Source organism: Bufo gargarizans, chromosome 3, assembly GCF_014858855.1.
Source record: "Bufo gargarizans isolate SCDJY-AF-19 chromosome 3, ASM1485885v1, whole genome shotgun sequence".
In the NCBI taxonomy this organism is placed as follows: domain Eukaryota; kingdom Metazoa; phylum Chordata; class Amphibia; order Anura; family Bufonidae; genus Bufo; species Bufo gargarizans.
The window spans coordinates 485474833-485490960 of NC_058082.1; the positions used below are offsets into that span (position 1 = coordinate 485474833).

The 16128-nt window shown below is 40.3% G+C and overlaps 1 protein-coding gene across 3 annotated transcripts in view; it reads left to right on the forward strand.

Moving 5' to 3' along the window:
* The window catches only part of LOC122932454 (protein moonraker-like), a 36759-nt gene extending 22392 nt beyond the window's left edge, over positions 1-14367 (forward strand). For 2 of the 3 annotated variants that reach the window (XM_044286865.1, XM_044286867.1), the window contains exons 9-16: positions 2176-2295; positions 3871-3960; positions 4260-4320; positions 4442-4573; positions 6078-6156; positions 6252-6372; positions 11413-11625; positions 13694-14367. In XM_044286865.1, coding sequence (XP_044142800.1) covers positions 2176-2295; positions 3871-3960; positions 4260-4320; positions 4442-4573; positions 6078-6156; positions 6252-6372; positions 11413-11625; positions 13694-13817 — 940 coding nt within the window. In that variant the 3' untranslated portion in view covers positions 13818-14367. Of the gene's footprint in view, positions 1-2175; positions 2296-3870; positions 3961-4259; positions 4321-4441; positions 4574-6077; positions 6157-6236; positions 6373-11412; positions 11626-13693 lie in introns of all 3 variants that reach the window. The other variant, XM_044286866.1, reaches the window with a different exon arrangement.
* Positions 14368-16128: the final 1761 nt, after the last annotated feature.

Genomic DNA, 16128 nt, shown 5'->3' on the forward strand with positions numbered 1-16128 from the left:
ATGTCTCCAAACATTTATCTCATGTCCGTGGCCAGCTTTAGGCTTGCTTCACATCTGCATTAGACATCTCTGGCAGGCTGTTCCTGCCAGAAGTGTCTACCTGATAACTGCCGATCGCCCTAATTACAATGGGGACCGGCCGAGATCGTGCTCAAAATAGTTTGCGAAAATTACTGCCAAAATGAAATGTAAGAGGTTTTGATCACAGGGGACCGAAGGGCAGGAGTGTGCTCACTGGAATACTGTGCATGACCCTAATTATTAATAGTTGTGCACATGCTCAACATTTCCAAGGGGAAGTTCAGCCGTGCTCTCCTACTCAATCTGACATGTAAAGATGCAGCTGCGTGTTGGCCGGGTCAGTTGCCAAAGCAACCATCAGATGCTTAGCTGGTATTGTGCTGGGTCCCTTTAATTTAAAATAGGACCTATGGCTACCTGAACAACTGCTCTGCCCAGGATGCGGTTTGGTCTTTAGTCCTCATGTCTCCTTTTATGAAATATGAAGGCTCACTTTCCTCCTGTACACCGTTAGGATGCCAGACAGTTGGGCTGAGGGTTGCACATAATGTCTAAATCGGAGTATCCACTTCTGCACATATGGGTAAATCATTAATATCCACAGGAATCCCTCTTCCTCCACTGACTCCTATGGAATACCAAAATCACACTAATAGTGAAGTACTGCTACTGTCGATTGCACACCTGATATTATACTCACAGGCGCACAGTAGTAAGCCTTTTGCACAGCTTTGGGACATGCAAAAGGCTGCTGCTTTTTATCTGTAAATTGCTTATACCTTTTATGGAATTTGATTACCATCGGGAAGGAGGACCTTGGTATACTCGCTTCTATAGCGCCTGTTTGAAGTGCCTGCATACTACTGCGCCTGTGAGTATAATATCAGGTGTGCTTGCAATCGACAGTAGCAGTACTTCACTATCAGTGTGATTTTGGTATTCCATAGGAGTCAGTGGAGGAAGAGGGATTCCTGTGGAGATTAATGATTTACCCATACATGCAGAAGTGGATACTCTGATTCTGGAGTGGTTACCTGAAATACCTGCTGTCTACTAAAATTGAACTGAGTGTACCCACATCACTTTCTGACCTGCTGCGGTTATTTATCCAGGCAACGTATCAGAAGATTTTGTTTTTTGTTTTTGCACATAATTTCTGGGCTGTAACGCCCCGGCCTCCTGTTTTATAAATTGTGTTACGTATTCGGCTCAGTTGGCCATGTTCACCTTCAGGGGCAATCTGTTTGATTGCATTTTACTCAGTTTGGGCTAAAAATAATTTTTTCGGTTGGTCTTTATAAAAAATATGGAGTTATTCTGTCACAAAATGTTAACTGTTTTTCTGTGTGAATCAGACTTTTTACTTTCTCTTTGTACCGGTCATCTATAAACCTGATCTCTAAATTACTCAGAAGTCATAAACACTTATTTAAACCACCTTCATATCAGTAAGATAAGAATTGACCTATAATGAGTGTTTATAAGGTCGGAGATAAGGAGCGCGTCAGCTGAGCTGCCTGATGGAAATACAGATCCTGCTCCTAGAGAAACTCAAAGCTGGTTCAAAATTTTTAATAAAGACCAATTGAAAAAAATGACTTGAGTACAATGCAATAATAACAACAAATTGCCTTTAAGGAGATCTGAGCACAACTATATTGGGTATTTTATCAGAGAAGCTTTGGAAATACAGTTGCTCATTTTGGAATGGGAAACAGGGTAAACTTAATTCTTAAAGTGGCACCGTACTTCTGTCATAGTTACTTATCAAAAATGTTTATCTCTGCGGGTCAGAGTGCTGACACCCCCGCCAGTTGCTAGAACAAGGAGAGAGAGAAAAGCTCAGACAACGCACTCTGCTCGCTGCAGGATGCGGAATCGACACTGGTCTGTCACGGCTTTGTCTTGTGGTGAGAAGGGAGTGTGCGCTATGAGAGCACTGTTTTAACTTGTTCTAGCGATCTGTTGGGCCACAGCACTCTGACCACCACAATCAGAACTTTTGTCACCATTATCGCATCAAAAGCTTTCCCTAGGACAAAAGTCTGGACACAATTATATATAAATAGCTGTGTTTTATATTGTGTGTGTGTTTGTGTATATATGGAGTGACGCTATACTTTAACACTGCACTGTGTCCCGTTCCCATTGCAGGTCAAGCTGGAACCCAGAAGTAAAAAGTTTCAGTGCTTCTCCATGTAAAAATAGGGATCTGGTTGATTCTTCAATTAGAAGGGAAGCTGAGAAAGATGACAAAGAGAACATAAACTCCCGGTAACAGCATTTCCTTTTTTTTTTTTTTTTTTTTTTTTTTTTGGGCTGTGTAAAAAAATAAAATAAATACAGCCACCGCACAAGCTGTTGCCATTATAGGTCAAAGATGCCGTCCTACAAGACTACCACCATATGCAAAAAACAAAATCTAAAAGGGCAGTAGTAAAATATAACTTTTAATAATGAATCTGAAAAGTCAAATGGCCCAAATTGTAACCATGAGGCCACATTAATCAAGCAATACGCATCACAAAGTCCATGTCGGACACATGTATATGGATAGGTATACTGCAATGTATATACACCGGTTACCCAAATGGATGTGTAGGTAAAGGTAGACGAAACCAGCATCCACACCAAATAAATCTCGTCCTCACACACAATGACTTCGGCTCTAGTTGTATTCAATCCACAAACACGGGCCATTTGACTTTTTAGATTCATTATTAAAGGTTATAATTTACTACTGCCCTTAGATTTTGGTTAAAAAAAAAAATATATAAATAATTTCTTTAAAAAAAAAATAAAAAATACTTTATTCATTATTCTTAAAAAATTATGCAGATTTTTTATTTTTTAAGTGGCTCTGTCACCAGAATCAACCTTATTAAACCAGACCTACTGACTGGCAGGGCTATTCATGGCCATTAAATCTATACCTTTCTTTTGTCTGTCTGTTAATTCGCAGCAGAATGTGTGTTTATTCATATGCAAATGAGGAGTTGGAGCACCAGGAGGCGGGGCTAAATCCTTACAGCACTGCTTTGTAACTCCCCCTGTGCTCTTCACACTCCCCTTGATTGACAGGGCTAGACAGCAGGATGAGGGCAGAGCTGTGTCCTAGCATCTACATACCATATACTCTATGTACTATAGCTTCACCACACTGAGAGATTACAGTTTTATTCACAATATATGAATACACAGACACTGGTAATATGTGTCCGCTTATAAGCGTAGAAAAAAAATACATCTCTGTGTAGTAATGCTATAGCTTTGTCAGTATTTGGTTTTGCATCTAGAGAGCCCAGGTTTATACAACACCAACAGGAATGATTTTTTTTTCAGTCCATTATACTACCACCGCTTGCTACACTTCTCTGCCTTTTTTTTACATTTAAAAATATGTATTTTGTAGAAATCCGGCATTCCATTAGTTTTACCTTTTGAACTAATTGGAGATGGGGGAGGCATCTATTGCATATATAATTTTATTTTTTATTTTATTTTATATAATAATATAATTTAAAAAAATATTTATTTATTTATTTTTTCTGATACTTGAGGATGGCATTTTCAAAACCCATTTTTTTTTTTTACATATATTGTACCATAAATTCTTAGCAAATATCTGACCATGGCCCTGTGAGGATAGAGAATCAATGAGAAAGTAAAATGTGAAACCCAATCTATGTTTCTGATTAACACTTTCCTGGAAACAAGTGGCAGATTACCGTATTTTTAAATGATTGTAAAAGGCTGTTTAAAGTATGTATCCTGTATAGATTCTAAAGAAATAAAAAAATCTCCCAGAAATGTAGAAGTCTGACCTCTTTTCCTTCTGCTGTTTGGCAGGTTGTCTTGGCTGGACACGGAGACTGCAAGACGACTGCAACAACTCGACAATCTCTACAGGGAAGAAATAGCCCATTTACGGCATCTTAGGTGAGCGGATAAAGGTTAAGCTGACACTGAGAGCAAGATGGAATTACAGACACACAGAATGGCATGACCTAATAGATTGCACTTTTACACCATTTATATAGCAACCAGAAACTGAGTTTGAGCTGAAAATGACATTGGAAGGAGTCATTTGGCGATATTTAATGTTATAATCGGATGCTGAGAATACTGCCGACTGTCCTTATTGGCTTGTCTGACAGTGTTAGAAGTCCCAATTTTAACAATGATAATATTTACAGATGTTAAGATTTACGTGCTGTTTCTTCTTTATTTTTGTACAGGGAGGAGGCTCATGCTGCAAAAATAATTCCTGATGGAAGTAGTAATGAAGCAAGGAGACAGGTATAATAAGACATTCCTTGAATCTAATCAGAAAACGACCTGTGACTAAAAAGAAATTCAAATCTGCTTGCAGCTCAACTCTCCTCCTTTTAAAGTTTTTTTTTTTTTTTTTCCAAATCAGTTGGCAGAGGACGTGTTATCAGGAACGGAAAGAGAGAGTCTGCAGGAACTGAACCTTAAGGAGTTTTCACACAGTTATCAACAACCTGATAGTGAATTAGAGGCTATGATCCAGAAAATGGAAGAAATGGAGGTAAAGCTTTAGTAATGTCAGGTCTCATCTTCTGTCCATGTATCTGCCTAACCCCGTGTTTGTCTGTGGATGATCTTTTTTTAACGTGCTGCCTGATGAAGCCCACTTTAAAGTAGACCTACCAGAAAGAGTAGTATAAAGTATAGAAAGTATTAAAGGGGTTGTCTCACTCTGCCCCCAGCATCCCCCAAAATAGTTGATTTTGCCGGGAGAAGCCACAGCCAACTGGGCATTTGTCCTGCAGCCAAGTTTCCTTTTACTAGCAGGCCAACCAAATTTACTTGGGAAAGTACTGGCTATTTCTATATGACCGCCATCAATGAAGTGTGCAGAGAACACTGTTAGAAAACAATAAAAGAAATTGTGGTATGTATGGCAACACATCGTCGCATCACAAGTGTATTTTTAATCTATTTTTGCAAAATCATGGCTGCACACTTTCACCGTCCAGTCCATCTATTTCATAGCTTAATTCAGACTGCAGTAATTTCCATCTTCGTGCTATCCAGCCAGCACCCGCTTAGCACATGGACCTAGTAACTTCCTAACAGTCACGTTAAACCCTCCCAAAAATGTAACTTTTTAAAATTTATTTCTTTTTCTTTTATTGTAGATTTTTAATGTGTTTCTTTAGTAAATCTTGTTGGCGCACAACTCAGGGGACTTGTATTTTTAACCCCTTAGTGACATAATTAATTTTAGCCTTATGGACCACTAATATTTGGTGTTCCAGCAGTCATAATAAAAAATAAATAAAAAATTCTTCTAAAATTTTTGTTTTATTTAGCGGGATTAGTTGTAGACCTTTTAGGAACCATTTTGGGGTATATATGGTGTAGTAAAGAACTTTTATTTTAGTGTGAAAGATTAAAAAAAACTGCAGTTTTTACATTATTGTGTGAAATTTATTTTCAGCATTCACTGTGGTAAAAATAACGTAATTTTATTATGTGGGTCCATAAACTGATGATGATGATGCCACATTTCTATATATTTGTACTATTACTTCTCTTCTGCAGGCTGTCAGCTCTGCAGCTGCTCCCTCATTCTCCTCCAGATTGGGGGGAGGGCTATATCTCTGGTCTGGTTGGATTTCTTTCTAACAGTGCTTTCTCCTCTGTTTCTTCAAATAATGCTGTCTTTTGTGAAAGCCTGTAATGGTCAGCTTTCAAACAAGACCAGTTGCATGTTTCTAGCTGCTACCAATCATGAGATATCAGCACCCTCCCACCCCTCCTCCACTTTCTGCCCGAGCTCAGCAGAATAGGTAAATGGTGCCATTCGCAGCACTCGGACCATTTTTGTCTGATTTCCATCTGAGACTCATTCAAATGGATGATCCAGAAAACAAAACGGACGCACTGGATGCTCTACGGACAACCAGATACGCCTTTGTTTGCTGTCAGAATCGAGTCTCAACCCAAAAAATCTAACCCACTAATTCTGGTTTCATCTGCTCCGACATAAGTGTGAGTCTCTAATAATTAACCGCTTTACCCCTTAGAAATACCAAGAAGCAGTTCGGCAGCGGTTTACTCGGATAGTCTATTCAGACCCAGAATTCTGGGCACAAGAAGATAAAGGTTAGTGGAATTGTCGTTGTGCTTAATTTCTCTGCCGATGATGATGATATCAGTCCTAAGTTTTGTATTTTAATTATAAGATCCTTTCATTTCAGAGAGATCTCAGGCAGCCATAATAGAGGGTCCTCATTCTCCCCACCCTATTAGGATCACAAAACCCAAAGGACAGCGGGAGCCGGTGGTAGACATTCTTCTACAGGAGCCTTTTGAAGGAGAGTAAGTAAAGATGATCTGTCTTTAAAACATATTTGGGGCAGATTTACAAATGAGAACAGTGTGACATTTATTATTGAGCCTTATTCCAGTTTTTGGCATAAACTGAAGCCCATGAAGTCAGTTTGCTTATGCAACTTGCAGTTTTTTGTAAAATTGTCATGCTCATCATGATAAAATTGATAAAGTGGGCATAGTTTTGTGCTCTAGTTCGTGAACAGATTAACTGATACTGAAGCCAAAATATGGTGCAGAAACCTGTGCCTGATCATAGGAGGCATAGGCCCTGATTTATCAAGACCTGGGTCTGCAATGCCAGTCTTGATGGGGCCCTGTGCTGCCCTGTCATAAATTACATGCCTACTTTTGGCAACTAGTCCAGCTCGTAGCTGGTGCACATTTCAGTCATTATTTGCGCAAGTGTCTGGTATAGATGGTAAATGTGTTGGGACTGATGGCCCGGCCCTCATCACACCCTTGTCACGCCTTGTTTCAAAAACCTGGCGAGTGTGACATAAAATGTGAATATTAGGATATGGTGGCTCACTCCATCGATAACTATGGATTGGGTGCTACTAAGCCTAATGACTCACCCAGTCATAAGGAATTGTGACCAAAATAACTATAAAGGCTGAGCACTATAGGGTAATTGTATTGCCGTATGACTTGCGCACACAGTGGCGCTGTGTGCGCAAGTCGTACGGCAATACAATTACCCTATCCTGGGAAGTGCAATCACAATATATCAGTCAGAGATTTTATGTCAAACTTTCTATTGCCAGCATATCGAGCTGGGAACAGTATATGCGATACCAGTTATGATTATCATTATCACCATCCACTGGGAAGTCTAATCACAATATATCAATCAGCGATTTTATGCTGAATTTTCTATTGCCAGCACATCGATTAACATACAATCGAGTTGGGAACATTATATGCGATATTAGTTACGATTATTACTACCATCCAATATCGATGTCTCAGAATTGAATATTCTAATTATATTAGAAGACACATACTGCTATATATCGGAACGGTGATTCCATCCACGCTGTCAATATTTAGTACTGCTATATAACTACCTCAGTCACTATTTTAGATTTTATATTGTACCACAGTTATTGTAATCTTTTGTGTTTTTATCATATTACATTGTTTTTAATTATTATTATTCTTTGTTGCATTATCTGCATTTCTTAATAATAAAATACTCAGGCGTTATTACTATTCAGGTTCATCTGTTTCTCCGTGGGGTCCAGGTGGTGAGTGCTCAGCCTTTATAGGTATTTTTAGTGTGACATAAAAGTTGCCACTAAGAAAGTCGCAAAACCTGGTTTTGTGACTTTTTAAAGCCAGAAAACCACTTTATGTGGTAATGATAAATCCCCCCTCATAGAGTTCTCTTTCTAACTTTAAGACAGTCCAAAATGCACCAAGTTTATTAAGAGGCATGCACCTGTGAATTCACTCCAACACCCTTTATTTGTTGCAGATTGAACCAGAATTCTGGCACATTTAGCTTAGTAAAACTCTCCCATAGTACTTGTCAAGGTGACCATAACGCTGGGTTCACATCCTGTTTTTGCACCCTGTTAGGAAGCATGTTTATACACTCATCAGCATTGAAATTTTAGCACCGTGAACAAGCTGTAAAGTTATGCAAATCGAGGAAGTGTCAGGTGTTTGCCAAGGTCTGCAGATGATCAAATTTTCAAGCACCTAGCTCCAATCTGTGGCATATGGTGGGGAGCATAAAAGACAGATTGAAAGAAGTTTTTTAGCCACATGAAACCTCAAAAATCAGATCAAGTTGTGTGGGACGATTGAGTGATGCCTCCTGTTCATCGACGTGCCAGTTATCACCACTTGTTGAAAACTAAGAGGAGTAGAATCCTAGAAGTGACAGACCTTGGTTAATCACTCCGGCAGATCGCTACACAGCTAGGCTGAGATGTCAGCTCTGTTCAATGTTGCATGTCCGGATGGTTGGGAGAACAATAATGAACTAGAACCTCTGTACGGACGGATTGTCTGATTAGAGGAATAGCGAGTAGTGATCTATTCTGTTCTGCAAGTGAAATTGGATATCACATTCCATAACAAGTTTACGGTGGCAAACAATGTCTACACAAACCGCCAGAAGGCATTTGCACAATATTTAACGACTCAGACGTCCAGTGACAGGTGTTCCATTGACCTCACGGCACTGCTTTCAAAGGCTATCATGGTGATTAGCAAGCCTGGAATGGAGGCCTATCCTCTTCAGGGATGAGTCTGACTTTTTTCTCTGACACAGTGATAATTGGAGATTGGTCTAGAGACCACATGGGCATCGCCATGAAGAGACTTTTACAAGGGAATGTTACATCAGTCCTATTCCTGGGATTATGGTGTGGGATAGCATAATATACAGTCGCCAGACCCCTCTAATCATCACTTCAGGTACACTAACAGCTCTGTTACATTTATTTGGTCTTGGAACCTGTGGTACGGCCATTTCTTCAAAGTGTCCCATGAGCCATTTTAATTTTTTGTATTTTTATATAACAGGACCGCATGTTGCTCGTGCTACTGTGAGCAGCCTACGTGGCCTATATGTGCTACCATGTCCTCCATCATTTCAAAACTTTTCTCCCATTCTCCCAATGAACTAATCTGGGGTGCAATTTTTTGGCAATTGCAACCCATGCTGCCAGGAGCAAATCTTGATGATTTATGTGCCCAAGTGCATTCAGCGTGGTAGAACATTCCTCAGACAACCATTAATAACCTCATTTATAGCATGGCAAGGTGTGTAAGTGCGTGTATTTCTACATGTGGTGCTTATGCTCAATACTAATTAAATTGAAATGTTTTGAATATTTTCTTTCTATTTTATCTTATCATTTGCATATCCTGATCAATGGACATTGATCCAGTGATATCCATGATTCCACAACTTTTCCTCCTTTTTTTCTGTTCTGCTTTATTGCAGTAGCTACAGGTTGGGCATCTTGATGCATTACTTGTATAGTAACTCTGTGTAGTATTACTACATTGCTGTGCAGATCTCGTGATGTACTGTCACATCTGCAAAGTTATCATTCATATCACTGCGGTCTGATGTCTATAAAAGAGTGTTGAAAGAATTAGTGGGGGAACTGGGATATTTAGATCAAAGCATGCACCTACCTTGATATACCCAAAACTCCTTAAAGTAAATGATATACAGTACAGACCAAAAGTTTGGACACACCTTCTCATTCAAAGAGTTTTCTTTATTTTCATGACTATGAAAATTGTAGATTCACACTGAAGGCATCAAAACTATGAATTAACACATGTGGAATTATATACATAACAAAGTGTGAAACTACTGAAAATATGTCATATTCTAGGTTCTCCAAAGTAGCCACCTTTTGCTTTGATTACTGCTTTGCACACTCTTGGCATTCTCTTGATGAGCTTCAAGAGGTAGTCACCTGAAATGGTTTTCACTTCACAGGTGTGCCCTGTCAGGTTTAATAAGTGGGATTTCTTGCCTTATAAATGGGGTTGGGACCATCAGTTGCGTTGTGAAGTCGGGTGGATACACAGCTGATAGTCCTACTGAATAGACTGTTAGAATTTTTAATGGCAAGAAAAAAGCAGCTAAGTAAAGAAAAACGAGTGGCCATCATTACTTTAAGAAATTAAGGTCAGTCCGTCCGAAAAAATTGGGAAAACTTTGAAAGTGTCCCCAAGTGCAGTCACAAAAACCATCAAGCGCTACAAAGAAACTGGCTCACATGCGGACCGCCCCAGGAAAGGAAGACCAAGAGTCACCTCTGCTGCTGAGGATAAGTTCATCCGAGTCACCAGCCTCAGAAATCGCATGTTAACAGCAGCTCAGATTAGAGACCAGATCAATGCCACACAGAGTTCTAGCAGCAGACACATCTCTAGAACAACTGTTAAGAGGAGACTGTGTGAATCAGGCCTTCATGGTAGAATATCTGCTAGGAAACCACTACTAAGGACAGGCAACAAGCAGAAGGGACTTGTTTGGGCTAAAGAACACAAGGAATGGACATTAGACCAGTGGAAATCTGTGCTTTGGTCTGATGAGTCCAAATTTGAGATCTTTGGTTCTTTGGTTACTGAACCAGCATGGCTACCACAGCATCTTGCAGCAGCATGCTATTTGCTATTACATCCGGATTGCATTTAGTTGGACCATCATTTATTTTTCAACAGGACAATGACCCCAAACACACCTCCAGGCTGTGTAAGGGCTATTTGACCATGAAGGAGAGTGATGGGGTGCTGCGCCAGATGACCTGGCCTCCACAGTCACCGGACCTGAACCCAATCGAGATGGTTTGGGGTGAGCTGGACCGCAGAGTGAAGGCAAAAGGGCCAACAAGTGCTAAGCATCTCTGGAAACTCCTTCAATACTGTTGGAAGTCCATTTCAGGTGACTACCTCTTGAAGCTCATCAAGAGAATGCCAAGAGTGTGCAAAGCAGTAATCAAAGCAAAAGGTGGCTACTTTGAAGAACCTAGAATATGACATTTTCAGTTGTTTCCCACGTTTTTGTTATGTATATAATTCCACAATAAAGAAAACTCTTTTAATGAGAAGGTGTGTCCAAACTTTTGGTCTGTACTGTATATTGCAGTAAAAACTGTTTTTACTTGCATTCACTAATGGATCGTTATTTGAAAATTGTGTTTTATTCTTACCTTTTTATTTTTGTGCAATTATATTTTTAGGTTTTCGTTTTATTCATTTAAAAGTTAGATTTTTGTTTTGTTTTTTGCTCTAGTCCATGTGGTGGCCATAATGGAGACACAAACTTTCTGTATTGACTGTACAACAGGTCAAGTGAAATGAGTTCTCTATTGTCAGAAATATCATAGATTCTTACATTGTGTCATTTTCTGATTATCTATTTGCTAATACTGGAAGAAGAGTTTGTGTTTAATCATTGTGTACAGTAGGGAAGCAAATATATCGGCTAGTTTTACATAGTAGTGTAAAAAGCGTATTGTCATTAATTTGGTTTCTATTTTTCCAAAGTTCCCTACAGATACACAAAGAAGAGTTGGCTCGCCGGTCTCCTCGCCACTTTATCCAGCACCCTCTCGAGCACACTACAGGGCTCTTGCGTCTGTCTGTTCCCTCACAAATGCTACAGAGTATTCGCAATTACACTGACAATTTTGACCGACACCTTCGACTGACCTCCCACGAGGAAGTGGGAGATTTCAACCCATGGCACATTACAGAGAGGTAAATAATACTTTGAAATGTATAGTATTGGGTATAACAACCACTCATCTTCTCAACTGCTTAAAAGGGTATTCCAGTTGTTAGAAGTTATCCCCTTTCCTGATAAAATAGAGGACCACTATTAGATCGGTGTGCGCCCTACCACAGGGACCCCCACTACTCACGAGAACGGGGGCCCCGTACCCCCTGCAATGACTCGAGCGGCCGGTTGGGCATGCATGCAGCCACTCCATTCATTTTTATGGGAGTTCCGGAGATGGTCGAGTACAACACTTGGCTTTCTCCGGAATTCCCATAGAAATGAATGGCGCGGCTGAACACATGCCCAGCCGGCCGCTCCATTAATTGCAGGGGCTATGGGGCCCCTGTTCTCGTGATCGGTGTGGGTCCTAGCAGTAGGACCCCCACCTATCTAATAGTTATCCCCTCATCCTATGCATAAGGGATAACTACTAACAGGAATACCCCTTTCAGGACCAGACCAATTTTTGTTTTAAAAGTTTTAGTTTTTTTACTTCCTGGAACCATAACTTTTTTTTTTTTTGGGAGGGGGGGGGCTTTCTCAAAGCCATATGAGGGCTTGTTTTTTGTGGGACAAGTTGTACTTTTGAGTGGCACTATTTTATATTACATATCATGTAGTGGGAGGCTAGAAAAAAAGTTCCAAATGTAGTGGAATTGGAAATAAATGCAATTCTGCAGCTTTATGGTCTTAATTTTTGCGGACCATGCGGGAAAACTGACCTGTTGACTTCATTCTCTAGGTCAGTACGATTACAGAGAATACCATATTTGTATAGTTATACCGGTAGTTTTTCTTCTTTTAATACTTTAAATATACTTTAAAAAAAATACCAATATTTTTTTCTTTGCATTGCCATATTTTAACCCCCATAATTTCTTTTATATTTCTTTTTATGGAGCTGTGTGAGGGCTCATTTTTTTGCAGCCTTCTCGCAGTTTACCATTTGGTGTACCTTTTTAGAGACAGAGTGCCCAAACTGAAACCCAAAGCCCACTTAATTATCGCCAAATGCCAAGCCAGCAATTTAACCTGAATAGCAATATAGTATATTTTCCATGTATCATTTAGCTATAATAGCCTGCCTACATTCAATGCACTGCCTGTGCCATTCATAGTACACACTGCGCTGATGAAGGACAGGAAAAATCAAAGGCATATTAGTACACCAAAGACTTTTTCAAGGGTGCGGGTGCCCACAAAGAGGACTCGGCGTGCCGCCTTTGGCACCCGTGCCATAGGTTCGCCAACACTGTCCTAGGCCCTTCTGTGATTCTAAGCACAGCCGCTATCCAATATACGGTGCTATACTTGGTAACCTGTGAGGAGGCAGTCTCCTCAAACAGCTCATTGGCAGGTGTCCCGGGTGTTGGACCCCTGCCGATCAGATACTGATGACCTATTTAAAGGATAGAGCATCAGTATAAATATTGAGAAATTGATTGTAATATTTTTAGAGGAGTGTCTCTCAGGCACAAGACATCAGATCAGCACCCCCTCCCTAATCATTCTCACAAGACTTCATAGGGATTTTTCTTATTCGAGAATATGATCGTCATAGATGGGGGGGTCTCTCCACTCGGAACCTCTCTTCCTTCCGTGTGCCAGAATGGATTGCTTCTGTTCTGGTGGACTCGTCATGCATTATGACCCATGATGGGCCTTGTTCCTTTTGCTTCCTCTACCTGACCCTCTGTCTTCTTGGCGGACTGGGCCAGGTTTCTGCATAGTGATTTCGCCTGGCTCTGTCCATCAAGAAGAAGAGTGAGCGGCTGGATGAGAGAGGATGCACAGAGTGATTTGGGCACGCCCATGGCGCACTTAACTGCTCATTTGCATATGAATTAAAAGTACCTTCTCTCAAGAATGAAGCAGTGGATCACTAAGTGAAAGGTATAATTACATTCAGCTGAGCGAGTCCTACAGGGCATTGTGCCTGGTTTTACAGTGAGTATCCTGGTGATAGACTCCCTTTACATGCTTTCTCCTGCTAAAGTGACTAGATACCCGAAGTTCCAGTAAGTAACTATGTCTATTATTTTGCAGCCTGGCAGAGGAGCTTATAAGTGATGCCGTAGGTGAGGTAGCGGCAGAACTACAAGACCTTTGTGAGGGCTACGCAGAAGCTGTCTTTACTTCAGAGTTCATGGAGCCTTCAGAAAACAACTAGTCCATAAATTTTATTTAATGAATTGGTGCAATTGCAAATTTTTTATTTTTATATTTATTTTAAGCAAAATGACTATCTACAACTTTGCAGAATGTGGGGTATTTTTTAATCATTTCCTGCTTGTATGAGCAGTCTTTCCATTATCTCTATTTTTAGCAAGAACAAAAGGAACCAAGTGGAGGCTACTTTGTTATGCACCTAAATATTGTGCCAAACACATGTTGTTGTGTTTTTGTTTTTGTCTTATATAAATGTGAACCCTAAAAGTTGAGCAGCTTTTGCTCCTATGTCTGTGAAGGTTCTCATTTATCCAGGTCATGGTATATCTGTAAAGAATAAATCAAGGCAACTGGACTTGCTGTAGATTTCCTGAAAACGTTTCACTCGTTCTTCCAACGAGCTTTCTCAATTCCGAGTGACTGTACAGAAATGTAGAAGCCAAGCTTGAATAGACGTGGGGGGGTTAGACATCTATTGTCTGCCACATACAATGCTGTCTTGACACCCTTTTCTGGGAAGTCTTTATCACTTACTGACTCCAATTAGGATAATGGAATCAACACCTTTGACCCAATGCTGGGTATAATTACCAGATGTGGATTCAGTTACGTATATATTCCCAGAATTTTTGTACAGTCACTCAGAATTGAGAAAGTTCGTTGGAAGAACAAGTGAAACGTTTTCAGGAAATCTACAGTACGTCCAGTTGCCTTGATTTATTCTTTACAGAGATATAGCTTTTGCTCTAGGACTTTGTACACTACAGCTTGGACACCCTGTCACCCATTTAATAAAATATACTTAAAAAAACACTCAAAATATAAATAATCAGTTCATCAAAACAATGAATTTATTTTGCAAAGGTGTTTAAAATAATCCGCACACATACGGTATATGGTATCACCACAAAGACCCGTATAATAAAGTTACACTATATTTATTCCGCTCAGTCAATAATGCAAAAAATAGAAATCCATAATTTATATGTAGCCACAAATAGTTCTATGAAAAAAAGGACTCATCCTACCAAAAAGAAGCCCACATCTTACTAAACTGATGTAAAAATAAATGTGGCCACTGTCAGTGTGACTGCTTTGCAGCATTGCCTGCAAAAAAAACCCACACATTCTGACAAGTTTTTTTGTGTGTGTGTGTGTGTCCTTTTACTGTCGGTCAGACATCGGGACATGTGTTTGTGAACGTGGAGAAAATATGAGGTCTGAATTCCTGGCACATACAATCAAGGTTCCATACACCACTGTAAGCCCAACGGATGCCAACGTACAAACGTCCCTAGATTCCTCAGTGGTTGATAACTTTTATTGGCTAACTGAAAAGATGATGACACAATTACAAGCTTTGGAGACCACGTCGGCCTCTTCCTTAGGCATCTTTTAAGACAGTATCTGAAGCTTCACATATTTATCTTCTATTTGCTGTCTAACATGATAAAAATATATAACAGTCCCTTATCCTCATCTTTGAGAAGGCTTCAGAGCTGGCAGTAGCGCCGCGCCCTTCTCGCTGTTTACCGCAGGCCCAGTGACGTCACGACAAGTATCAATGGCCTGGACTGGGCTAAGCTCTGTTCACTTGAATGGAGCTTAGCCCTGCCCAGGCCATTAATACTAGTCATGACATCACTGGGCCTACGGTAAACGGCGAGAAGGCCGCGGCGCTACTGCCAGCGCCGCTGCCTTCTCAAACAGCTGATCGGCAGCGGTCTGGGTGTTGGACCCCCGCCGATCAGATGCTGATGATATATCATCAGTTTAAAAAAAACTGCAGAACCCCTTTAACAGAGCCTTAGTTTCCTTGCCACAATATTTGTGATGCTTACTAAAAAACGTTTTCAAGTTACTGCAGAGCTCTATTTTTGCCTCATGTTTTACTGTTTAGGGTGACAAATTTTTATAGGAAAGATATTCCTAACTGCATTTAAATTTGTGTGTGAAGATGTAATAAATGTTTAAAGGGTTTTTCATCCTTTAAGTTTTTTAATTCTCCCCCCTCTCCACCAGATCTGAGGAGACAACCTTGCTCACCTACCCCCTCTGCTCTGTTCCAGCTCCTTTGGTCCACTGCTCTCTTCACCACGATCCAGTCCCTAAATGTAAAATTCCAGCACAGATGGGGAACACATGACCCCTATCTATGCCAGAAGTTTACTTTCAGGGACTGGAGGAGCCAGAACCAAACAGCAGGGTGCAGGTAAGTATGCTTGACTCCATAGGTCCGGTCCAGCAGGGGGAAAAAGGGAGAATTGTAAAACTAAAAAAAAAGATAATTTCCCCCCAACCTATCAATTTGT